Source organism: Aulonocara sp. 'chitande type north' Nkhata Bay, linkage group LG7, assembly GCF_057382095.1.
Source record: "Aulonocara sp. 'chitande type north' Nkhata Bay isolate Kocher_YH1m ecotype deep benthic linkage group LG7, A_spYH_male_GT1.1, whole genome shotgun sequence".
In the NCBI taxonomy this organism is placed as follows: Eukaryota; Metazoa; Chordata; class Actinopteri; order Cichliformes; family Cichlidae; genus Aulonocara; species Aulonocara sp. 'chitande type north' Nkhata Bay.
The window spans coordinates 44,645,852-44,670,215 of record NC_141350.1 but is presented as its reverse complement, the minus strand read 5'-3'; the positions used below and the strand labels follow the sequence as shown (position 1 = coordinate 44,670,215).

The 24,364-nt window shown below is 44.1% G+C and overlaps 2 protein-coding genes across 9 annotated transcripts in view; one reads left to right on the top strand and one right to left on the bottom strand.

The window, feature by feature from the left end:
* Positions 1 to 5,730: 5,730 nt before the first annotated feature.
* Positions 5,731 to 22,064, bottom strand: setd1ba (SET domain containing 1B, histone lysine methyltransferase a). Of its 5 annotated transcripts, none has more exons than XM_086300651.1 (19): positions 20,869 to 22,064; positions 18,146 to 20,433; positions 17,736 to 17,887; positions 17,389 to 17,487; positions 16,828 to 17,098; positions 15,821 to 15,942; positions 14,345 to 15,433; positions 11,994 to 12,713; positions 11,243 to 11,416; positions 11,061 to 11,154; positions 10,761 to 10,969; positions 10,582 to 10,663; positions 10,142 to 10,486; positions 8,719 to 10,004; positions 8,292 to 8,459; positions 8,081 to 8,206; positions 7,845 to 7,964; positions 7,367 to 7,504; positions 5,731 to 7,260 (listed from the first exon to the last, which is right to left on the bottom strand). In XM_086300651.1, the coding sequence occupies exons 2-19, from the start codon at positions 18,204 to 18,206 to the stop codon at positions 7,087 to 7,089; spliced, it is 5,430 nt and encodes a 1,809-aa protein (XP_086156777.1). In that variant the 5' UTR covers positions 18,207 to 20,433; positions 20,869 to 22,064; the 3' UTR covers positions 5,731 to 7,086. The 5 variants fall into 5 exon arrangements, with proteins under 5 accessions (XP_086156777.1, XP_086156778.1, XP_086156779.1 ...); XM_086300652.1 differs by having other exon boundaries at positions 20,332 to 20,433; XM_086300653.1 differs by having other exon boundaries at positions 8,719 to 9,407; positions 9,873 to 10,004; positions 18,146 to 22,063.
* rhof (ras homolog family member F) overlaps positions 18,669 to 24,364 on the top strand; it is an 8,747-nt gene continuing 3,051 nt past the window's right edge. The window contains exons 1-3 of one of the 4 annotated variants that reach the window (XM_086300663.1): positions 18,685 to 20,689; positions 21,059 to 21,105; positions 21,983 to 24,338. In XM_086300663.1, the coding sequence (XP_086156789.1) occupies positions 24,210 to 24,338 (129 nt within the window). In that variant the 5' untranslated portion in view covers positions 18,685 to 20,689; positions 21,059 to 21,105; positions 21,983 to 24,209. Of the gene's footprint in view, positions 21,106 to 21,229; positions 24,339 to 24,364 lie in introns of those variants that run through there. The other 3 variants (XM_086300665.1, XM_086300664.1, XM_086300661.1) reach the window with 3 other exon arrangements.

Genomic DNA, 24,364 nt, shown 5'->3' with positions numbered 1-24,364 from the left:
AAACATTTATAGACTACTTTTGATTCTCACTGTATTACGGGACAAAGTGCGTCCCTTATTAGCTCAATACGGGACGTGTACTTTTGTTTCTAAATACGGACGATTCCGTGTTTTTAAGGGACGGTTGGCAACCCTAACTGTAAGTGTTATTTAACGTCTCGTGTGTTTTCAGGAAATTTGAATTTATTAGCATGTTGCTAACCGTTTAATGTGAAGCCTTTTGCATTCAAAGTGTGCTTTTAAAAACTACAACCTAATGTACATGCGTATACCTTTGTTTTTCTGTAGTGAGCAATTAAAAAATAAAAATAAAAGCAAAGTTAAGTCAAAGCAAAACTTGGTTGGTTAGCATAGCATGTTAGCATGCTAACAAGATTGATTGTTTATAAAACATTTGAAAAATTAAAAGTATTGGTCAGGCATTTTAAGCTGATGATAATGATTTAAAAATATGCCCAAATAACGCAGTAATGCAGATTTATGAAAAAAGTAAAGAAATATATAAAGAAAAATACAATTAGATCTATAATTCATTAGACAACATAATTTCCATGTCCTTGTATGTCACTACAGTGGATTTCAAACAGTTGAGATGTGATTTAAATGAGAATTTCAGTTTTAATTTATAAACGTTTTATAAAATTTATATACCGTCTTTTAATTAATTGAACAAACCATATGAATTTAAACATAAAGATTGTTGAAACTGACACTCTTACTTCCTCAAGAGTGTGACTAGATGTGAAACTGTTTTTTCTTTACCATCGAAATAATTCTGTGGTCATCCACTTCACCATTTCTGTGGTCTTTCAGACCTTTTTGATGTCGCCAAGCTGCCTAGTATTTATTCCCTTTAAGGTTGAACTGAACTGCTAAAGCTTTTGCTATCGCTCTGATAGATTTATGTATTTCAGGCTAACAGAGGTCTCCCTTACTTGTACTTCCACCTTTATGGGCCTCACATTTAAAATTAGAGTGAAAAGCCACTATATGAAGCTGAAGGTCTTACCCTTCAATCATTTCTTGATTTTGTTTTAATATAAAGTATCCACTGTTGTGTTATAATGAGGCAAAACTATAAAATATATTCATATTAATTAATATTAACCTCCTAAGACCTGAACTCTTTCATGGCATGCATTTTTAATTTTTCTTTGCTATTTGGGTTGATTGGGACTTGATGAATTTAAAAACAAAGAATTAGCAGATTTCTTTTTTTTTTAAACCTAATTTTAGTTTCTGAGAAAAATGAGATCCACAGTTGAGGACATTCGTTTTAAACTTTGATAGAACAGTGGCAGTATAACGTCCTCGTAAGTGGATATCAGGTCCTTGTAGAGAAAAATTAAGTATTTTGGTCTAGACAACCCAAAATGTGATGTCCACATATGTGTACGCCAGGTCCTAGGAGGTTAATATTAATTCTAAGTGTAACTCCTCTGTTCAGTAACCTCAATAGATGCAGAGTCAATCGCAACATTGTTCTGAAGCACAGACATGTCGCTGCTCCGTCAGCATCACCACCATTCAAAATTATTGTTATTTAACACTTAATACCACTTAATGATATGAAAATTGATAGATTATAACCCATTAAACTGTCCGCGTTTGTAGCTATTTCCTATTTACTCATTAGTGTAAGTTATATATTAACATCAGTAGTTTCAGCTTTTTTATGTAATGCAATACTTTTAAGGATTTAACTTCTTTATAATTTACTCATAGCTATTTTAACAATTTTCCAAACTACTTTCAGCACCTTAATTGTGATATTAACATTACTGATTAAGGTTAACTGTGTGTGTTTTCTAAGGGTTTAATTTTTAGTTCAGAAAGTAGTCAAGAGAGCATGGAGAGGATGCTTAGCTGTTTTAACCACCGAGCCAGCTACTCATTGCTTAACTGTGTGCTTGTGTTGGTTAGCGATAAACTCTAACCCTTTCAACTCTAATAGATTTAGCCATACTTTAAGCTGGCTGTTTAAAAGATTTATGATACTATTACATCATGCAGGCCTGTACATTCCTTTCCAAATGACTTGGGCTAAAGCTAAATGTCCCCCTGGGCACTGTTAGCCTTTGATTGGGACGAACATTAGTGCTTTACGGTTATTCCTGCAACAGTACGTTTTCACTGCAGACATTTTGAAATCCAAAGTTACATTACTTTGCATGGTGCCTCACCTGCTTTTCCTACAGTAGCAGGAGGAAAGGTCTGTTTTGAAAAGAAGAGGGCGTTAAGGAAAGGTGCTAGAATATAGCACAGTAATGGCTGCCTAATGAGCCGATTTACCAGCGTCACGCAAAAACATGCAAACATTAGTTTGTACTCAGTGCTCAAGTCTGCATTGAATTTTGAAGTGTGGCCGTACGTCGTGTAAAGGAGGACTGCGGGTTACGCCAGGAAAAAAAGAAACCTGCAAGGAAACAAAAGCCTTAATATTTTCTGTGTGACTGTTCTTTAAAGTGTGACTCGCTCCCTTATAACACTTGTGTATCCTAACAATAAAATCATTCTTTAAAATCCTATTTGCTGCTGTTGTTTTTTTGTTATTCCTCATGCAAAAAGGTTTCAGTATAGGTTAAAGTATGTGGCTGAACTGTGGTCAGCAATAAATGGGGAAACATGCCAGCCGACTCACACAGGTGTAGAATATATGGTGATCATGGTCACCACTGTGACAACATCCATGTGACCTTAATCATCTACCAAGTCTGGGATGTAAATCTCTCTAAATTTAGCATTTCAGGCCTTTTATAACACAAGCAAATAAATGCAAATACTCCACCAAGCAGCTACCTGCAGCTGGGCTCAGACGTTTGCATCCAGTCACCGTGGACATGATTGTCATGATAATTTTGGACCTTTATTTATTTGACGTCAGGGTGGAATGATTGTACAGCATATGTCATTAATGGTTTTAATGGCAAGAATTAGGTGCACGTGGCTGTATTTTATTTTTTTTAGATCTTCTTGAGGCCACACAGTCAAATTATATACATACATTCATTTAAATCTTTTAATAAGAGGTGCTAAAGGTTCTACAGTGTCCTTTAACTTGGCATGTACATGGCCTGTTATCTTCTCATTAGGGATTATGATTGACTACAACTAGTAGTTTCTCTTTGCCAGCATAGAAAGGATTTGTTTTGACTCACTGGATAGGCCGATGCTCCGAGCAATAGGACAGTCCAAGAACCTCAGTGAAGGTGTAAGAAGCTGAATTGTAGATTTACACAAGTTGGAAAGGTCTCTTCCCTGCCATGACCGGGAAACTGCTGAAACAGCATTACTGTCACCAGCCTGAGAGGCTGCTGACGCCTTCAAAGTCAACTACAATCTGCAGCTGCATCTGCACCTGCCCGCATCATGCTCTGGGGCTGTTTTTGCCAGTGGTACTGGTGGTGAAAAACTACCTGCGAAATCTTCAACTTCATGTCAAATCAACAGCTAGATGGTTGAAATTTTGATACAGGGAACCAGTCTCACATGAAAACTGTGAAACTGTGAAAACCTTGTGTGCTCAGTTCTTGTTAAAGGCGTACGCTGTACAATCATTCCACCCTGGAAACAGAACAACTCCACGAAATCTTTAACAGCAACAAAATAACCCTGAGCTTCATGCCCATGATTAGTGAGTGTAAACTCCTGAGCACACCTGCACATCATCCCCAATAATGGTAAAATGTAAATATCAGTTTTTCTTTCAGCTTTTATTTTCTAACTGCCCTTTTCATAAGGATTAGCAAAAGAATCAAAGAAAACATTTTAAGACGATCTGAGCTGCAAAGATGACCGGCAAAGCAAGACAGCACAGTTGGAGTGACAACGACCAACCAATCAGATCCTGTGTTTGATTTCGCTAAGCAGATGGCGACGAGTGCGACTTGGGCTCCCATGCTGTCTAAGCTCGCTCTCTGAGCCCAGCCTCCCCGCTTGTGGTCACACCATCCTCCTCCTGTCACGGCCTTAGGGCGGCGCGCGCACACAGGGAGACCACACTGTGAGCCTTTTCTGTCTCCCTGGGGACTGTGTGAATGTGAATCCAGGCTTCTGCAGATTTTCACTGCAGATAAACACAAAAGCTTCTAAATTCACTGATCAAACACATTATTAATCCCAACTACAGAGAGGAGGGTTGGAGCACTGAATCAAAGTAGTTGGAGTCTTGCTTTGACAACTCGTTGGTTTGGTGAATGTTTTATTAAAAAAAAAAAAAAGCCTTGGAAAAAAAATCTAATGCCTTTTCTGGGGTTTATTTAGATGAGCTTCACTACAATGCTTCTTCTGCCAGGGTGCTGTACTCGCTGTCAGCCACAGTCAGATCTGTTGGAGCAGTCATGGATGAAAGGGCACCCTCTACCTCTAACCCTCAGGCCACAAGTCCCATGCATGTATGTTGACTTGCCATTTGCTCATGGAGAATTGTGACTGACCCCTCAGTGAACTGACGCAAGACCTGGTTTGGACTAAAAGTCTCTTTGCGTTCATGTTTGTGTATATAGCGAGAGAGAAAGTCAGCATGTTGACAGTTTTAATTTGAATTGTTTTAGAGTCAGGTTGAATCACCTATGGTCACGTGAAATTTAACAAACCTCTCCCATAAACAATTTGGCTCCTCTCTGCAATCCATCCATCCAATGATCCAGCAAATTCAGGGTGGTACAGCCTGGGAGGTCATCAGTCCATCGGAGTTTGAAAATGTGAATATTGTTCAAATCATCAGTAATACATTCATAGGAGCATTCAAGAATTTGGGAGTTGAAAGTGGCTCGACAGTAGCAGTGGAGCGCATGATGAGCGTAAGCAGAATCCCCCCACCTGTAGTATTATGAAACCTGCACTGAGTCGCATGATTGATGCGGCAGCTGATTGATCAGCTGCCGCCTGCATCAGCAGGACGATCTTCATTCCATCAGTCGTATTTCTATCTCACATCGTGCAGCCTCAGGAATAACAAACCACCAGCGTTTATGGATGTATGCAAAAATGCTTTATTTCCATTTTTTCTTCCTTTTTCATACATTTGTTGTATAATAAATAGACAGGAGAAACAGGCTGACACATCAGTCCTCTTCTCATGCCGATTCTGCACCTTTCTTTTCTCCACACCGCAAACTTTTCATAGAATTTACAACAGAAAATTAAAAAAAACAAAAACCCCAAAGCTTGACACAAGCTGAATTTCCTGCTACCAGCTCATCTAATTCTGATAGATGTCTGAGCTGTGTTTATGTAGCAAATCCCAGGGAACAAAAATATATATATATTTATATATATATATATTTATTTATATAGTATTCACAGTTACACTATTTACACATATTAGGATTACAAAGCAAATGGGCAGAAAAATGAAGACGTTTCTACAAGAAACAATCTTTCCAAAGGGAGGTGGAGACTCGTCCTGTACACAGTGGACCTTTTTTTTTTTTCTTTAAATAAACAACCTTTTAAACCATCAGATTTCTTTTACAGATCCCTGAAAATACGTTTGTTTGTCTTTTTAAATACTCAGTCTTTTGTGAAAAACAAAGAGAGAGAGAAAGATGCATTTTAAAAGTTGTGAAGATGTATATAAAAAAAGCATTAGATCTTCTGTACAAGTCATCATTTACAATATGAACATCACTGGTGGAAAAAAAAAATCTCCATTTTCAATTTAACTGAATGAAAAGCAAAATGTTAGACTTGGTCTTAGCGGGAGGACTGAGTGGGTGAAAAAGGGGGCGGGCGGGGGGGGGGGGGGGGGGGGGCGGACGCATAAGTGCGAGCCCCGAGTGCATTCACAAGTTTGTCTTTTTCATTGCGATGAGTTTATAAAGAAAGAATCGGCTCTCTTCTGCCTCGCGGGGAACATTAAACACTGGTAGGGACAGAAATCTGTGAGCACACAAACACGAGACGGTGAACCCAGATAGAAAAAGGAAAAGAAAAATCCTCCATCAGCCAAAAACAGGAAGCATTTCTGTGCACATCCATGTTAACGCATCTCTGGATTCCTCGGGTTAAACAAAGACAGTAACGCATTCATATGGCACTTAAAATGAGAACTAACTACTCTCTCCACAGCTGAAAACTTGTACCTTCACTTGCTCTGGAAGTAGACAGGACTTGATTAATCTTTAGTCTTTCTTGCTCTGCATGATTGGTTGGCTTTTTCCATGCTGCGACCCACGGAAGGGGGGGGGGTGTGTCAGTGCACTCACAGTCTCGCGCTCTATCCGGACACGATAACGAACACATTCACACACGAATATAGTGTCTTTGAAGTAAGAAGAGAACCTAAACGAAACCGCAAAACACTGGAATATCATCAATACAAAGTTTGAACATCTTAATTAGCATTTTTTTGCATAAACTAAGAGGAAGCAGCATGATCCGTCGCTGGCTGGTGAGAGCAGGAGATGGTTGGATATTCCAGATTTTGCAATGGTAAGCTTGATTTTTTTTCCTTTTGTTTCATTAGTTTGATTCACGTCCAGGAAAACCACCCGCGTGGAAACGGCACCGTCTGCCATCCGCCTCTCTTCCCACAAGTGGGGAAGAGGGTGGCGTTTACCTGGTGGGCTTGTGCGTCTTAACAGTGTTAGTGAGCAGCTGAACATGAGAGTCTGTGTTGTTTCTATGTACCACGTGTGGTGTGGGTAAAGCTTATGAGACAAATGAGAAAAAAGGAAGAAGAAAAAAACAAAAGGTGTAAAACTTGTACGAGCCAGGCGTAGAAGCAGCCACGCTGAAATACTGTCCGATGTTGAGAGGAGGGGAGGAAACGCTGCACCCGCAAGTCAAGTGTTTGCACATAAAAAACTAGAAGTTTTCTTCTTCTTCATTTTTTTTTTTTTAATTTGTATGTTAAGAGCACCATAATTCGTAAACAATCTAGAGTTAAATATGTGAAGAGGGCCAGACAGGTAGCTGAACTCTGTCCGGGTGACTTGCCGGTTTTCTTCTCCTCACTCCCAAACAAGCGTTCCTTCTTCAGTTCCTCCTGATCCGAGATTTCAAGCACGGAGTTTGCGCCGAGTTTGGGGCGAGCTTAGAGAGAAGCTGGGGGAGACCTTTCTTTCTGACCTCGACTTGACGTTAATTCAGCGTTCCCCGACAGTTCTCTGCCCCACACAAACAGGGGATCTTCTCGTCCTCGATGGGGAACTTGTAGTCGTACGTGATCTCCTCGTTAACGTTGATTGGCTGCCTGGAGTAGATCACGATCTTCTTTTGAGACTCCACAGTGATGACCTTCGCATAACAGTTAGGCTGCAAGAGGGAGGAGAGGGGGGGAAAAAAAGAAGGGCATAAGAACAAATTTTCTTTTTTATATTCATGCTGCTAAACCTTTTTCCCCATGCAGATGTTGCCTTACATTGCAGCTGTGATTGATGAAACGAGCAAAGTTGCCACACTTCGTGGCGTCTATGATGGTGTCGTGGTCAACACGGAACATGTAGCTGCTGCCGATGCCCTCTTCTTCATAGCGTTTCTCCCTCATGTCCGCGATCACCTGCCAGACAAGAACGTCAATCATTAGATGGTATGTTAATACTGCAGATATCTGCTGACACCCCGTGAACATATTAACAGCTTCACTCCTTAGAACCACTGGTGAAGAGCTTAACAACCTAACCCTCTGGCTTCTGTCAAGTCACAATTGTTGGTTACCTGGACTAACCTGAGGAAAGGTTACTTTCAGTGGTACTGAAATTCCTCATGATGCACTATTTCTATACTGTAGGTTAATCAGACACATGTGAGTCACATAAAAGTAGGTTAAAAACAAAAAACTGTTTACATACATGCAGAAAGAAAACCCACATTACACAAACCAGCTGTCTGCCTCTCACCTGTCTGATGTTCTGTCCCACATATTCAATCACCATTTCATCAGCAGCGATGGGCTCCATGGCGAACAGACCCCAATCGTGGATGTGTGATTTGCAGAATCTGATCTTCTTCTTACGGAACTGAAACAGACAAACACTTGGGTGTCACAGGAAGTTTGATAACATTTTAAAGTGTCTGCTGGTAAAAACTGTAGAGTAAGGCAACCTCTGCACAGGTTCTCCTGCATAATATTTACCTTCAGCTGGTTGAACTTGAGCAGGTCGCTGTCACACGCAAAAGAGGACAGCAAGCGCCGCTGCTCCGAACGCCGCTCCGAGCCAGCTCTGGTTGAGGCGTGGACCTGCGCAGGAATACTCATGCCCTGCAGAGACAGAGAGAAGCTAAACGTGTTCACCCACAGCAAGTTTTTGTTACACACACCATCACAATCCACACGTCCTGCCCACCTGTGTGTCAACCGGCGGCTCCTCCGACTGCAGCCGCGTGCTCTGAAGGTACTTGATCTTGTCCTTCTTGTCGATCTTGTAGTATCCCTCGCTTCGCGCGCAGCCCGTCGCATGATCCCTCATTCCGTCATCTCGCCTCTTTTTCTTCACTCCAGGGATGCTGGTAGGTGCAGGGAAGTCAAGGAAGGGACTAAAAACACCTTGAAAATTATTCCAGAAAGCCAGAAAAATCCTTGAACCCTGACTCAAAATTTGCCAACTTCCTCTTTTTCACCACCAGAGGGTGCTGCTGTTCAAAATACAGTGCAATACAATTTCATTTACAAAAAAAGAAAGAAAAAAACCTTTAATAAGAACTTTTATGTTGTTTCTCTCTGTGATATAAATTAGAGACTTGAGCATCGACTTTTGAGAATGAAAGGATATGAGGATGGTTGACCCAGAGCGTGTCGTTGAGCCAGTCGTTACCGTTGTCCTGCTGGAGCATCTTGTCGTAGGTGATCTGCAGAAGCCGTATGTCCTCCTCGTCTATGCCTTCGTTCCAGATGTCATACAGGATGGTCATCTCCTCAAAATCAGAGCGTCGGGTGAAGTATGGCCGTGGAGGCGTGGTGACAGGAGACAGGCTTCCCAGCAGGATCTCATCCCAGGGCCGCCGCGCCCTTCGTGGCGGCTTTGAGACCACACTGGGTGCCTCGTCTTTGTAGGTCAGGAAGTTGTCTTCATCAGGTAACACCGTCTGAGGCTCCACTTCTCCTTCCCGGAAGTCCAGGCTCGAGTGCTTGGGGGACTGTGCACAGATCGTCTGTACAGAGAGAGCTTCGAGATGTGCTTCATCAGGCAGATGGATGGACTCGGATGAGAGCTCCAAAGACTCCTCAGCCGCAGAAGCCGCTGGCAGCTTTTTGCTTCTGGGTCGTCCAGGTTTCTTCTTCAACGGCGTGACATCGGACGGCACAGGGACATCTAGAGAGAGACCAGTAGGTAGATCTTCAGGGATGCTGACTGAGTGCTCTGTGCCGGCTGCCAGGACCTGGCCTGGCACAGCGCTGATGTGCGGCTCCTTAAAAACTGGTCTATCATCCAAGCTCTCCAAGGACACTTTCCTATTAATTGCTGCAGGGTCAGGGAAGACAGGGGCGAATGTTAAGTCCCTTCCTGGAGTACGGGGCACTCCAGCGCTAAGGACAGGGGACTGAGCAGGGTAGGAGAAAGGACTACCAGGGATGTGAGGGGAACTAAGCAACAGACTGCTGCCCGTGAGCGGAGCATCACTGCCTGGTGTGTTGGGCACTGTGTCGGTGCTCTGGGATTTACCCAGACTTCGGGCACGCTCCATGAGGTCCCTGCCAGGCGTGCGGGGGATATCCTCATCTGTTGGGAGCCGGGGCCGCTGAGGGAAGTCGGGCAGGGGGCCTGGAGGCGGATGGAGAAGGGATCGGCCTTCTATTGCCGGGTGAGGAGGGAGAGGGAGGTGCATTACAGATGCGGAGGCCGATTTGGGGAGACCCATGCTTGAATCTAATTGAGAGGAAGCTAATCGACCAGGGGTGCTGGCTACATCTTCAGGCTCTGCTTTACCTTTTGCTTTTGTCTCCTGGTCACTGTCAAACAGGACGCCTGTGGGAGTGGGTGGCCGAAGATTTGCTACAATCTCCTGATGTTCAGACTTCACTGCAGGAATGTGGCTGTCACTGATGTCTCGCTCTTGGACTGAAAGACAAGAAACAGTTTTTTTTTCCCCCTTCTCTAATTTTCATTTAACCTCTGACAGCATCATTTTAAAAATTAGAAATGCTTTTTGTTGAAGTGATGCACGCTAGACTACAGAAATGGGAGCAAACATTTACCAGGGATGTGTTGAGGTGACGGTGGCTTCAGGTCCTCTGCTGACGGCTCCTCAGGACTAGGAGGTCTGCGTATCTGCTCCTCCTTGACCTCTGGGAGCGGTACTGCAGGAGAGCTCGGAGGCTTAGCTTCTGTTTCTTCCTCCTCGTCCTCCGAAGATGAAGATGTAGAGGATGAAGTAGATGAGGAGGTCGCGGCATCTTTGCCGTCAACCTCCGCATCTTCTGCTGCCTCCCTTTCTTCCTCATCGTCGTCTTCCTCTTCCGAGCTTAACCCATAGCCAGAGGAGTCAGAGCTTTCTGACGAGGAGTCTGAGCTGGCCTTGGAAGAAGACGAACTCTCAGCTTCTGTAAGAAAAGAGGCAAAAACAAATGAATAACTACTGGAAACGCATTAAAATAAATAAAGCCAACCAGCTGTTTCTGTCAAATATCTGAAGTACCATCATCAGACGAATCTGAAGAGGAGCTTTCACTGGATAAGTCTCCCTCATCTTCACCTTCGCCCTCCTCATCACCACTCTCCTGGAAGAAATCAGAACGAAAAGGTTTATGATACACACAAAATTTCTGTACACTTGCTGCTTTTTCCCCCCCCCCTTTCATTTTGGAGGCGACTTACTTTGCCAAGCGACAGCCTCTCCGCAACCTCCATTTTAACAGGTTCTTCCTCCCTGTCAGACAGCGACTCTTCCTTCCCTGAGGTGTCCACCTCCTCCTCTCCCTCACTGTCCAGCTCAAGCGGTCGAGAGTGGCGTCTCTTTGCCGACGTGCCGTCGCCATCCAGTTTGGAATCATCTGAGGGGAGCTCAGCTGGGTCTCGTTCCCGGTCTGACAGAAAATTACCAAAAGATAAATTGGGTTTTGAAAGAGAACTGCACGCATGGAGGACCGAGTGAGAGTGTAAACGGTGGAGGGTTACCTTCGTCCTCCAGTTCGTCGTCCACAGGCGTGGAGGGTCGGGCTCGTTTGTTGTCGCCTGCAGCTGCGGCCTCAGGAGGGTCCTTCCGTTTGACCTGAGCACGACATGCACCATTTTAAACACCTGGTGCATATGATGCTTCCTTCTACAGTTCAGTAAATAAAATTTAGAAATCATGATACCTTGAAGGAGGGTAAGCGGATGGCCCCTCGCAACCCGATTCCTAGGCCCATACCCTCGTAGCCCAGCCCCTCACCCTTGTTCCAGTTCTCAAGGAGACTTGACCCAATCGTCTCTTTGGGTTTAGGTCTCTCTTCTTCTTTCCCTTCTGCGCCCTTTACTGGAGTCAAAGATGCCTTGGAAAGAAAGACGTCAACTAAATGAAACCCTGTGTTTCTCATTACCACGAACAGCAAAAAGTAGCTCAGTCAGATTTCCTCAGTGATCAAAGAAAAGGGATTTTAAATTACTTCTTCATCCTCTGTTTGTTTTATCCAATCAGGCACAAAAATGCAAATGAATTAAGTGATTTTAAACAACAAAAAAATAATTAATTTACAAGATGAAACGCGTGACCTCTTCAGCTGTTCTTGCATTCATAACAATTCATTACCACATCAGATGAATTCATTATGACGCTTGTCAAAATAATATCTCGTATTAATGCAAATCTCCTCGTTGTGTAAGCACGCCGGACCACAAACAGGAAAATCAGCTGCAAACGTGCCTTTTTATTACTCTCCTTAATAATCTTGAAACGCATCACGTGATCCAACATTAATGTCACTGCAGTCTGTGGCCTCTGGTACGTATAATTAATTCATATCCTATGGATCTAATTTTATTTCACTATTTAACTGATCGTAATTCAAAACTAGTACAATAAGCAGTCAGTACATGCAGATTTTCCCGCTGGAGCTCTTGATAGCTTACCTTAGCAGAACGTTCCTTCTTATCCCACCAGTCATCGAAGGCCCTAAAAGCCACAACCTCCACCATTTTGCGGTTCAGGTCGCGCTTCATGATGGCCTTCAGCTCTTTGACAATGACCAGGAGCACGCCATCAACAGTGGCCTTGTGGGGATCTTCTTTTTTAGTCTCATATCCAGGAGGAGGAACGGTGGGGTTGAACTTTGGTAAACTGGGATGCTGCCATTGTTGTCCAGGTGCCCCTGTGCTGCCTGCAGGTGTAGCACCCATGGAAAGAGGTGCATAGGGTCCCCCGAAAGGTCCGGAAGCGCCATTGTCCATAAAATGTGGATAGGGATAGGGCCCTCTGGTCTGAGCCATGCGACTCAGCATCTGCTGCTGCATCTGGAAGGACATCGGAATTGTGCTCCACTGCTCCCACCGGAAGCAGCTCATCAGATCCATAGGCACCACCGGCATCGGAGGGTAGGGACCCATGGGCGGCAGCATGGGGTGAGGCACTCCGGTATGGGCGGCCAGGTGAGGGGCCAGGGGGTGATGCGCGATGGCAAAGCCGGCTTGGTGGGACAGGGGGTGGTAGCTGGAAGGATGCATGGCCATGGTCTGCATCGGGGACACGGCAGAGTTCACGACGATGCCTTTGCCACACTCTCCGCTTGTGATCGGAGTCCCGGGCATCTCATCGTCTGAGATTTCCATATCCTCTCCCGATGACTGTTGACCCTGTGTGGAGACAGGACAGCCTGTCAGGACTGAACAAATCTGTGCAATCACCTGCCCTTTTTCACCTGACACCTGAGTAAATGTTATTTTCTTATGAAGACCTTAAAATGAGGTCAAACTATCAGACTAAAAAAAACAAACCAAAGCAAAATGAATATACCTCGACTTGAGAAATGTGGCAGCCCCTTAAATATAAACAGCGCTGGGCATTGTGTGGAAATGTTTGAGATGTTTGAATAAAACATAATGATAGTAAAGGGATGATTTCTTGGGATACACCACTTTAAAAAACAAAACAAATGAACAAACAACAACAACAAAAACACTGGTTTTGTAATGTTACATTTGTCAACATTTAAAAAAGGAAACCCTACAAATCTCAGTAGGCATTCAGTGCCAACTCTCTTTTATTGCCCTCACTGATGTGCTACAGGAAAACTTCAGACTGTAACAAATATTATCTTGGACTCACAGCACCTTCAAAATAAGAGCACTAAATGATTCTACACCTGGTCTGAGTTCAAAGTTCAGTCACAGTCAAACACAGCCGACCCGAGTCTTCGATCAGCGTGTTACCAAACCGAGATGTTTGCTTAGGCACCGAACTAAAGCGCCGCAGTGCAAAACACAAATGCAATACTCTGAAAAACATCTGAGCACTGAACTCTCATCTGTTCTGTTTTATTTCATAAGTCTCAGCTGCTGCAGAAATGAAACCGAGCAGGGAAAGCTCAGCATGGGAGTGGCGTTGTTACCCAAATGACCTGTTTGTACTGTTTGCTTTGCGATAACTTGAAATATGAGAACAGAGACGCCTCGGCCAATCCTGACTGTCAGGCTCAGCTAAACCAGGAAATGTGGCGTGCTGAAAGGGGCCAACAGCCAAACCGTGCTTTTCGTCCATGTGAGCGTGTGCTGCGAGTGTTAGAAAGAGGAAACAAGAGTGTTCAATTCCCCAACAGCAGAGAGGCTGTTATTCTTCCTCGCAGCACGCTGTGTTGAAACGCAACCTGACAGGCCAGACGGTGCTACTGCGACTTTAAAACAAAGAGAGGTGGTTTGTCTTCCCATGAATGCGAAGGCATTTGTAAGGCTGCACCGAAAGCTTTTTCATTCATAACTTGCTGCAACTCTTTTATCTGCGCCTGACAAGGAGTGCGTGTGCGCACATGAGGCAAACAAACACGCTTCCTCAGAAGGTTACAGGTGCTTTATTCTTCATTTTTCATTTGCAGAAAAATAAAGAAAGAAAAATGCCAGTGGTAAACTGGAGGAGCAAACACCTTTTTGGTATGGCCCCTATTTTTTTTTTAAAGCACGGTTTGCTGTGAAACCGGAATTTCCTTTACAAAGCAGAAGAAGAAAAAGAATGAAACAAAAGGGAAGGTTTACTACTACCGCCGCACACTGAAACTAGACCCGACTTCCTGCGTCCTCTGTGTAACTGTCATTCACAGCTGTGCGTAAACATCAGCACCGCGCTTCCATCAACTTAATCAGTGCCATTAATGAGAGGTAATTGAAGCAGCACCTGTGCGCCGTTTCTTGTCAAATGTGACAAGCATGGAGGTAAATATGGCGCTATTTGGACACAAATATCAGGGAATTAAGAAAATAAATATTTGCTTTACCGTGTCCATTTTCTCAGCGGGAGAGTGGCCTCCAAAAGATCCTTCTTTCTCTTTCTCGTGGACAGGAGAGCTGATTCTCTTGATCAGTGAGGCAGTCCCGGGAATTGGCTCTTCATCTTCCGAGTCCGGCAGTGGCGTGGGGCTGATGTCCTCCAAACCTGTGCTGGAGGGACGGGAATTTTGCTGACCACCTTGAGAGCCACCTGTGTAAGGAGGGATCGGGGATAGCTGCGAGGACGAGGAGGAAATCGGACTTCCCTCCATTCGCACCTCGTTGTCCGAGTCCCGCTCGTCCAGGAACGGCAGCAGTTTTGTCCTTTTCTCCTTGAGCAGCATCTCAATGCGAGAATCCAGGCTGTTCCTCTCTGGATCCAGAATGGGGGAACCGGGTGAAGGGCAGTGCTCTGGTGTTTGAGGAGGAGGGGTGGTTGGATGAGGAGCGGGCTCTGGTGGCGGAGGCTCCGGGATTGGAGGAGTCTCTGGTCGCTCCTTGGCGGGCAAAAAGTCAACAGCAGCCGTCAGGGGCGGCTCTGGCGGTCGGAGGTATTCACCCTCCCTTTGGGCTGGGTGATGGAAAGCTGGCTCTGTTGGAGGGAACGCAGGGGGCAAAGGGGGCTGGTAGGGTGAGAAGGCGGACTTGAAGTTGGGTGTAGCGGGGGGAGGCGCTGTGTAGTTGAAAGAAGTGGTGGAAGGTGGAGGTTCAGGTGGTGTGAGCTGGTGCTGTTTGAAAGGAGGCTGCTCAGGCGTACTTCGATACATGTTGCTGCGATACTGAGGCCTCTCCGGTCTCCGGTTGTACGCATCCTGAAATTTACTCTCGTGTCGGCGAGATTTGTAACCTCCGGAGCTCTCAGGACGGCTAGATTGGTAGGCAGGCGTGGACTGCCGACTGGAATAACTAGAGTCCTGAGAGAAAGGCGTACCAGCCTGACGCGGGGTATGAGGGGTTCCCTGGGATTGTGGCGTATCCTGTCTTAGGCTGGAGTAGCCGGTCTCCAGGGTCAGGGGGGTGGAGGAACTGCTGGGCGGCAATGTTCCTCCCCCAGCAGACACGCTGCTCTCTGATAACCTGCGGATGGGCTCGCAAGCCTTAGAGGACACAAATATGAAATTGTTAGAGGCGAATTCTAATTTGGGCATTTTCTTGAGAACATCTTTAGGTTCGAGAAGATTCTTTAAATCAGTTTCTCAAACAACTAAAGCAAGTAAGATTTTTTAAAATCAAAATAGCAAGCTGGTGGCACAGCAGTGTGAGGACATCTCAAGATACAAAGCCACAGGTTTGCCTGACTTTCAGTTAAGTTCCTGCTCAGGTGTATCTTGAACCATTTCTACAAAGCACAATAAAGCATCTACACAAGAGTGTGCAACAGTTCCTCCAAATTGACCTTCAACAAACTAGCACAAAACTACTACTGAATTACTATTTTACTCTTAACTGCACAACCTAAGCTTTATTTCTTTTTGTTTTTTTACCAGTAAGGCTTCTGCCAGGCTTCGAGGGGAAACTTCTCTGGCCTCCTCTCCACCAACAGGCAGCGTGCGTGGAGTGTAGCTGCCATTCATCAGGAGCTGGAAGTACCTCAGGCGATTCTCACCTGCAGAACAGTAAACATGTCTGGGTCTGATGCCAGGTTTACAAAGCCAACAGACTTCATCGGGCATCATTTAAGTGACAGTGATTATTCTCCAGTAGCTGAACTCCAAGCTAAACATTTTAAAGCAACAACTTGTGCTTATGGAGGGGGGTTTGCAAACTAATATGATGCATTATTATTTGTATCTGCAAAAGCATCATTATGTTCTGGGATAAATACCACTGATCAGCATATTTTAATTTAAAAAAGCATGCATTCCTTTAGCATATTGATCAAAAAAGCAAACCCTAACTGCACTTCTTAAAAAGACATCAATCACACTTAGGGAAAAAAAATCCATCAATTTGGGGTAATACTTTAACATAAAGACATTACTACGGACAATGAAAACAGTGCAAGCTGTGAATCAAAATATTTGCCAGTATTTATAACATTAAATAATAAGCAAAACTGCTAAAGTGGTATGTTACGATGCGTTCAAGCTGCAGTTTTGCATCAGTAAAAAAAATAACAAGACAGAACATGCATGGACTTGGAATTCAAACAGTGTTAACAACAGAAAAACTAACTTCTTTTCTTAGTTTTAAGTTAAATGCAAACAATTTAAAGTACAGAGGACTCGGACAGATTGGCTTGTGTTTGTTTGCAGGTCTGAAATTATGCACAGTGGGAGTGCACAGCACCGTCAGCTCTGGACTTGTGGGAGCAGGCTTATATTCAATGAATGAATTCAATTATCCACGTAACCAGGCAACGCACGTAAATATGCACACGTGAACGCTGTCACTCTAAAGGTAACACTCGGCTTGTCATATTTCTGTGCTCCCGACTCTTATAACACATATGATTCTGATTTTTTTTAAGCAAACTTAAGCTCTTGTTTACCTTTCGGGTCCAGCTCCACGTGGATGATGTTTCCCATAACAGACGTGTTGTGAAGCGACTGCACGGCCACTTTGGCGGCTTTCACGCTCTCGAAAACAACTTTGGCTATCCCCAGGTGCTTTTTGTTCTTCGGATTGTACAGGATCTCGACCTCCTCGATTTCTCCGAATTTTTTGCACATGTCGGTAAGAAATCCTTCCCTGATATTGTCGTTGAGCCTGGCGAAAGTCACCTCCTTTGGAGGCACGGGGCCGATGTAACACTCATCGATCTGGAAGAAGAATGACAGGAGTTAATGTTGCACCGCGTGTGTGGAGGGTCATTTCTGACAGCTGAGATAACAACTGCTAGGAGAAGTTTCAAAGATCGCGTTGATGCACTCGGTCGAGTCCGTAAAAGCAGACATGCATCAGAGCAGAGCGTATTATTTTGGTCACCGACAGGCACATTTTCACTTCGCATCCCGGAGATGAGTGAGAGGGGGGTGTGTCTGCAACTTTTGACAGCACCCCGTATCCGCAAGGAAAAGTGTGGCATCGATCTTCAAGCCAGAGTGGATACCTTAAATTTTGGCACCGGCAGGTCCGTCTCTTTGTACTTAGTCCACAGACGACCGATCCTGGGGTCTCGGACGATGTCCACCGGTGGTATCCCGGGGTTCTGTGGGAGAAGAGGGGGGAGACACACACACAATGCCGTTATCCATTCACAGCTCCACACGCTACTAACTTGTTGCAAAGTTGTCCTGCGTCGGTGAATCAACACGAACACCTCCGGGCACCGTGTTCAAGATGCTGAACGTGCCCGTGACAAACCCACGGCCAGCACAGCCACATTGTAACCTATCATGGAGGTCGGCTACTCGGTTACTATTGTAGCCGCTCCGCCGCGTCAAATGCGGCACTTACGGGCATGCTGAAAGTCTGTCCATCGTAGCGATACAGTTTGTGAGATCCCTTCTTAAGCGCCGGGTCGATTATCAACTTGTAACTTCTCCAGTGGTGACTCCGCTTCTCCGCTGAGCCGCAGACGGGATGACTGTCCATGCCGTTCGCCAAACCTGAAACGACAGGCAGCGACAAGGAGAGGAGAGCTAACGTTATCGGGAGCCAAGCGCTAAGCACGGTTCTCCTACCAGCAAAACCTCCCCCCTTTCCACCCCTTCCAACACTTTAAAACAGCCAAACGTTACAGATGCATGACTTCGGTGGCGGGGGTAACCCCAAGCGAGAGCGAAAAATGGGATCTAGTGTATATCCCACTTACGGAAAACAGGCATTAGGAGGGCTGGAGAAAGAGGAAAAAAGAACAAGCTTACTTGAACTCTGCTTTCTGCCATGGTCTTCGTTCAATCTGTTCCTCTCCCCTGGCTTGGACATGGTTCGTCCGATCGGGTGTTGTTCTCTTTGTAATTGATGAAAAGACGAAATCGCTTTCCTTTCGCCGCTTACATTACATGATTTAGCTTAAAGAATACTGCCTCCTTTTCGGCGAGAGCCAACACATATTGTGTGCCTCTGGTCTGTAGCTGCTTGTCTCTCCCACAATACACCGCTAGGCTTGCCCACCTCCAACGGCACTTTCGTTACAAACTTGCCTCCATGGCCGCAGCTTATTTAACGCTGCATTAGCCTAACAATAAAATAAACGTGTTTTTAGGCAGGCCACGCAGAAACGCTCCCATTTATATCCGCGACTAAATGAGGTCTGGCGATAGTTTAGTGTCTCACAAATCCTCTAAACGACATAGTGTTGAATCTACCGGCTGTATTTACCTAACTGGCAAACACAAGACAGACACAGGGGGTAATATCTTCTTAACTGCCACTAAAGGGCTAATAAAACTGCTTTGGTGGCGAGCTTTTCTGTGCGGTCTTGCGGGCGTTTGTACATTCAGGACATGTCGGTTGATATGTTAGGGTAAAAGAGTCATTACGGCGACACGGCAATAGGTGATGGCGGCTAATATAAAAATGTCAAACACGGGAATTGGAATTTTAATACGAACACTCGCATGTCTGGCAGCTCGATTTCGCTACCCGGCTATATAACCGTTGGAACGCGGCGGTTTGTTTGGTTACAGCAACAGACTAGTGCCAATCCGTCGCCTATGTTCCCCATTTGTCCTCTTTTTAAAAATTATTAATGTTATGCTAGCATTTTTTTTTTAAACGGTGGCGCTTTTATTTATATAATACTAAACCTGACTGTGCTTCTCTTAGTTTGTAAATTATTTCAGTGGAGGTGCGTTGCAATCGGACTAACTGGGTTTTGTTTGACATTGCCTGGTGCTGTTTGCAGTGCTCGGGCAATTGGCTGGTTAACAGCGGTAGCTCAACGAGCCAATCAGAGCGCAGCAGCAGAGGAGCCGTCTGCTATTAGAGGCACGGCTCAGGAGTCCTTCAACAGAGAGCAGAGAGAGGGGGCTGAGCGCTCTCGGCAGCCATTTTCCTTAAACAGGACTCAATGGCCTATATGGGTTTCCTTTGTTCCAAAGGGATCTTACATTTGATTTCCTCATCTCTCACGGACTATGATAAAACTATGATTGCTCCTTTTAAAGGATTGAGAAGAAGGAAGAGAATGTGCTGGATGCAATTACCCCGTGACATTTTGAGCCTTTTTTCCTCTGCCTTGGAATCCATCTTTGTCTTAACTAGGTCATGGCACACCCATATAACAGTATTTATATTTCTTAAGTGAAAAGAAACCAAAAGTGTTGTGAATAAACAGCTTTATGCTTTTGGAGATGTTTAAAATGATAGAGGTTGGGGTGGGGGAAAAACACAAAGTGACAAAATGTGCAATGGCAGCTTGCTGGCATTGCACTTATGGCCTTGTAGGATATGAGTTGCAATGAGTAAGTTCAAGTCTTTTATCATAATTTATTTTTAAATTTAACAAATTAATGTAAAATGTGAGGCATGCAGTTAATGTTATTAAAAGTATGTCTGTCACTTTTGTCTACTTGAGCTATGTGATCACATAAAAATGCTGCAGCTTTATTGTTTAAAAAAATATGTCCACTGGCATGCTGACATTAAAACATACAAGGCTAAAGGTGCAGGGTTTGTAACATCAGTGCTCCTCAAATGACTGAAAGCAGGCCACGGAGACCTAATGGCCGCTTGTTAAATAGTTTGTTGACTGATAATCCATTTGCTCTGATTAACAACGTCTCCCACTTTTCCTCTCACAACAGCAACGCTTTAAACACCCTGGTGTCTCCTGTTGTGTCCTGTACTGCAACTGTGGAGACAGCTTGAATCGACTAGGTTTGTGCTGTCCAACTAAGAAAGCCAAATGTGCAATTGTCGACTTGACCTTACTTCAAGGGCATAATTTAAATTTAGAAAGAAGCCCACTTAGGAAGTCCCCCATCACCACCACCATTTTTAATTATTTAATTTTTTTTCCAGCTTCTACAGCGATTTTTTTTCCTTTTAAAAACACAACCTCAGATTAAAGAGATGGAGGGAAAACTTTCAGGCTGAAAATATTTACCTCAGCAGTTAACAGGCCTAAACGCAGGGGCAGGAGGAATGTTTTCAGCTCCATCTTCGGATCCTCTAATAATGGCATTAATAAGGGGTGGGAATGCGTCTCCTGAAAAGGAAGGAATCCATTAGCACGAAAAGATAGAGCTCTTTTGATAACTTTTTTTTTGATCAGTGGTAGCTTTGCCTCTCTCAGCCAGCGAATATGCATCTTCAAGCATCATCTGTGTGGGCAATATGCAAAACCATCTCTTCTCTCTCCCTGAAGACAGGATTGCAGTCGATAATAGCCTCTCTTGCTTTTTTTCGACATTTCTAGCTGATCTACACTTCACTTAAAACTGCAAGGATAATGTTTTGGACAGGTAATGGATTTTTGAGCTATTTCACTCAATTTGCCAGCTTTATGTGTCTACATTAAATAGTCTCATAAGAGAGCAGACATCAAAGAAGCAGTTGATACAAAACGACGTCAGCGTAATTGTTTAAAAAAGGGAAAAATGAGTAACTGTAACCCACATTTTTAATGATATTGCAAACTTACAGGCAGTATTCAAAACATGTAATCCAAGTCTTAAACGAGCCACCAAAAAAGAATCTTATGGGAAGAAATCTTGTGTTTTTTAAACTGCTTCTTCCCCCTCTCCAAACAGAGACCTTTTTAGTGGTATGTAGGCAACACTTGTTCTGTGGTTTTCTCTGCTGTTCTCTGTCTCAAAATGGCTTCTTTACAGACAAAGGAGAGCACTGTGCCGTGAAAAAGCTGCTGCGCCATAACTGGGTGAGGCTCAGGAGAGCGTTTTTTTTTTTTTTTTTTTTTAATCCGAGGGTAATTTCAACTGGAAGTAACCACAATAAGCGCCACTGGGGGGTGATTTATTTTTTATTTATTTAATCCAAAATGGTGGCTGCTTTTACACGAATATAAAAAGAGAAGAAAAGACGACAACTGCGTGTGAGGAAGGAAACTTTCATAAAACCGGCGTAGTCAGGCGGTCGGTTGCTAGGCTGACTCGCGCCGAGAGCTCGAGCGCATTCGTTGGAACCCCCTCCCCCTCCTACACACCGTTGCCATATAAGGTCACGAAGAATCCACTGCAGCGACAGCTCTGTTGTTTGGTATCTAGGCGAAAATAGCACGCAGCGTGCGCGTGATCTCTCGCTTCAAAGTCCAGCGGATCAACGGCTGCTTTACCAGATTAGACAAACATGACATGAACCTCTTTTTTTCGGTGAAGGAGTTAAATATACAGAAGGGGAGGGTCTTTATTCACGTACGTAAAATGGAAGGGGGCGCGGGGGGTCTCTAGATACACCTCTTTAGTTAAATGGTGCAGTCTTTCTCTATGTGTCAGTGTGCGTGTCAGAGGCCTGTTTTTCTTGTTATCAACTGCCGGCCCTAAGCTGCCGGGCGCGCGCATTCAGGTCACAGGGCTTCAATACCCTCCCCCCCTCTCTCTATGTTAAGCTTGTCCTTGCTCACAGCCAGCCCACGGTTACGGCATGTAGAGGGTTTTATGGATATGTTTAAAACAAACAACATAAAAGTGAAAATGTGACATTACTTTAGAGATGGATTTGCGATTAAATCGACACCCATTTGGTTACTTATAGGCCTTTTCTTTTTCTTTTTTCTGTTGTTAAAAAAAAAAAAAAAGCTTCCCGAGTGGGTTGTGCCCGTTCAGCGCTGCCGCTGACAGTCTGGAATATTCCACACAGAGAAGACTGGCCTTTTTCCCCTGCAGGACAGCTGTCTCTTTCTCTTCGGAGTGATAATATTTTGACAATTGTTCTTTCTTTATTAACTGATGAAAATGGGCTGTATGCGTGTGGATATGTAAGGACAATTTAATATCCTTTTAAGCCATATGTTATACTGCCAGTTACACCTTGTAAGTCAATCAAGCACTTTAAAAAATGTAACTTATTCAACATATTTCTTTTAAAATTTATTGCGCTAAATACTGTACAAAACTGACAGGTACACTGCTGTGTCTATTTTTTATGGCTTTTTGTACTTTCAGCTTTAAATCCCGACGGACTGAATCAAATCAAACATTCCTCGGAGTCGTGTTTTTCATTATTTATGGGCACAGTTGGCTTTTTCAAGGATTTTTTTCCCCCTCTTCCCCGTGCAGAGATTGATTGGTACTGTAAAGGGGGAAAAAAGCCAGATTTCTTCTTCTTAGCTCTTAAATATTTGCATATGTAGTGTATTGCTGTACTATTCCACATAATGATCTGTAACATACTCTCATTGCAAGTTTTATTACCTCTTGGCTGTGTGTGTGTGTTTGTGAGATGATGAAATAAATAGACTATGCATTAATTTTATTGTTTTCTTTTTATGGAAACTAAAAGGAGATTTTGTTGAATTTTTGGGCCCATCCTTAAAACTGTGCCTTAGCTGTGATGACACAATATATGGCATGTTTCACATGCTGTGGGGTGAGATTACTGGAGGAATTTTGAGTAGAAACACGTTTATCTTGTGCCAATTTATTCACATTTTAAGAATAGAATTTTTGAAATGGAGGAAGGGTGTCAGCCTTTTCTCTTAAAGGGACAGGTTGTTCACATTTTCAGCACTTCCATGATCCAGCTAAACATATCATTAAACATCCCTGGGTTTAATTTGACTTTTTAGTCCACGTCAGCATGTTTAAGTGTTTGGCGTTTTGTGATCATATATGGTTGTTCCCTGTGATCTGCTCTCTCCCGACACCCACAGTCACTGATAACCAATCATCTACACTGCCGAATGAAACACGTTCCCAAACCTGCTTTCTCACACTTTCTGCTGTGTTTGTCTTTTAATATCTAGCCACGTCAGTGTTTAGCTCTAGTTTGTAACACTCACCCTTGTGACAAGAAAATACACCCAAAACACTGGAAAATACAAAAATAAACTTTAAAAAAAATCCTCACGCCCTTGAAAAGATTCATCACATTATAAAAAAAAAGACCAAAAAAACCCCCACATCCATAAACTGCACCCTGGGAAGAGAGAAAATAGTTTGTCCTGATGGTACCATCTGTGATGTCACAGCAGAGAAGCATTACTCACATCCTGCTGAGGACTCAAAATGATCACATGGTACAGAAAACACTTTAATTTTAAAGTAATATACAGTTATTTTGATCTAATCTGGAAGCGCTGGTGCTCAGATGCTCTGTTTTCTGTTTCAGATATATTAAATATTCTACCTGCAAGCTGCTTGCATGCTTCCTTAAGGTTCCAACTGTTATATCTTTCCAGCCTGACAGTGGAAAAGATAACCAAAACAGGCTTTTTACCTGGAAAAAGCTCACATTTAGATGGGTGCACCCAGTGACCCACTCAGTCTCACCAAGACAATGCTTCACACCTCCACAGGCAGGAGTCTAGAAACCTCTGTAGTGACAGCTGTCAGCGTCAACAAAAACCTGCTGATCCTGCATCAGTAGGATCAGCGTGAAAAGTGAGCATTTCTCAGTGTTATCCCTCGCACACACACGCCACACGGTCAGTGGGGGCAGTGCTTCAGACTGAGTACCCACCCAGAAAATGAAATACGCAAACACATTGCGGTAGAGGAAGTAGGAGCAGCCAGACTCAGTCGCTTCACATGTGTAATTCGGCGAGAGAGCGGCATGCTTTCAGTGAACAAGCTCATAATAGGAGAGGAGAGAAGTGGGGGGTCAATTGGAGGCAGACAGTGTGACAGGAACAGGAAGTGGTGAGCAGAGTGAGCTACCTGGTAAAACATGAGGCTTGGCTGTTCCTCACTCTGCCTGACACTCCCTGTAAATCATCTCAACCATTCAAAAAATAGACTCGCTAGGCTGTGTCATGTATTTAAGTTAAATCTGGAGGGAGCACCTGCGTGACACTTTGGAGGCGAGATGACACAAAACGGTGCCGGGAGCGGCACCACGAAAAAGGGAGATGAACTTAAAATTGTAATTGTGGGAGATGGAGGCTGCGGGAAAACATCTCTTCTGATGGTTTATGCCAAAGGTGATTTTCCAGAGGTAAGAAGAGCTCCCATGTCACTTTT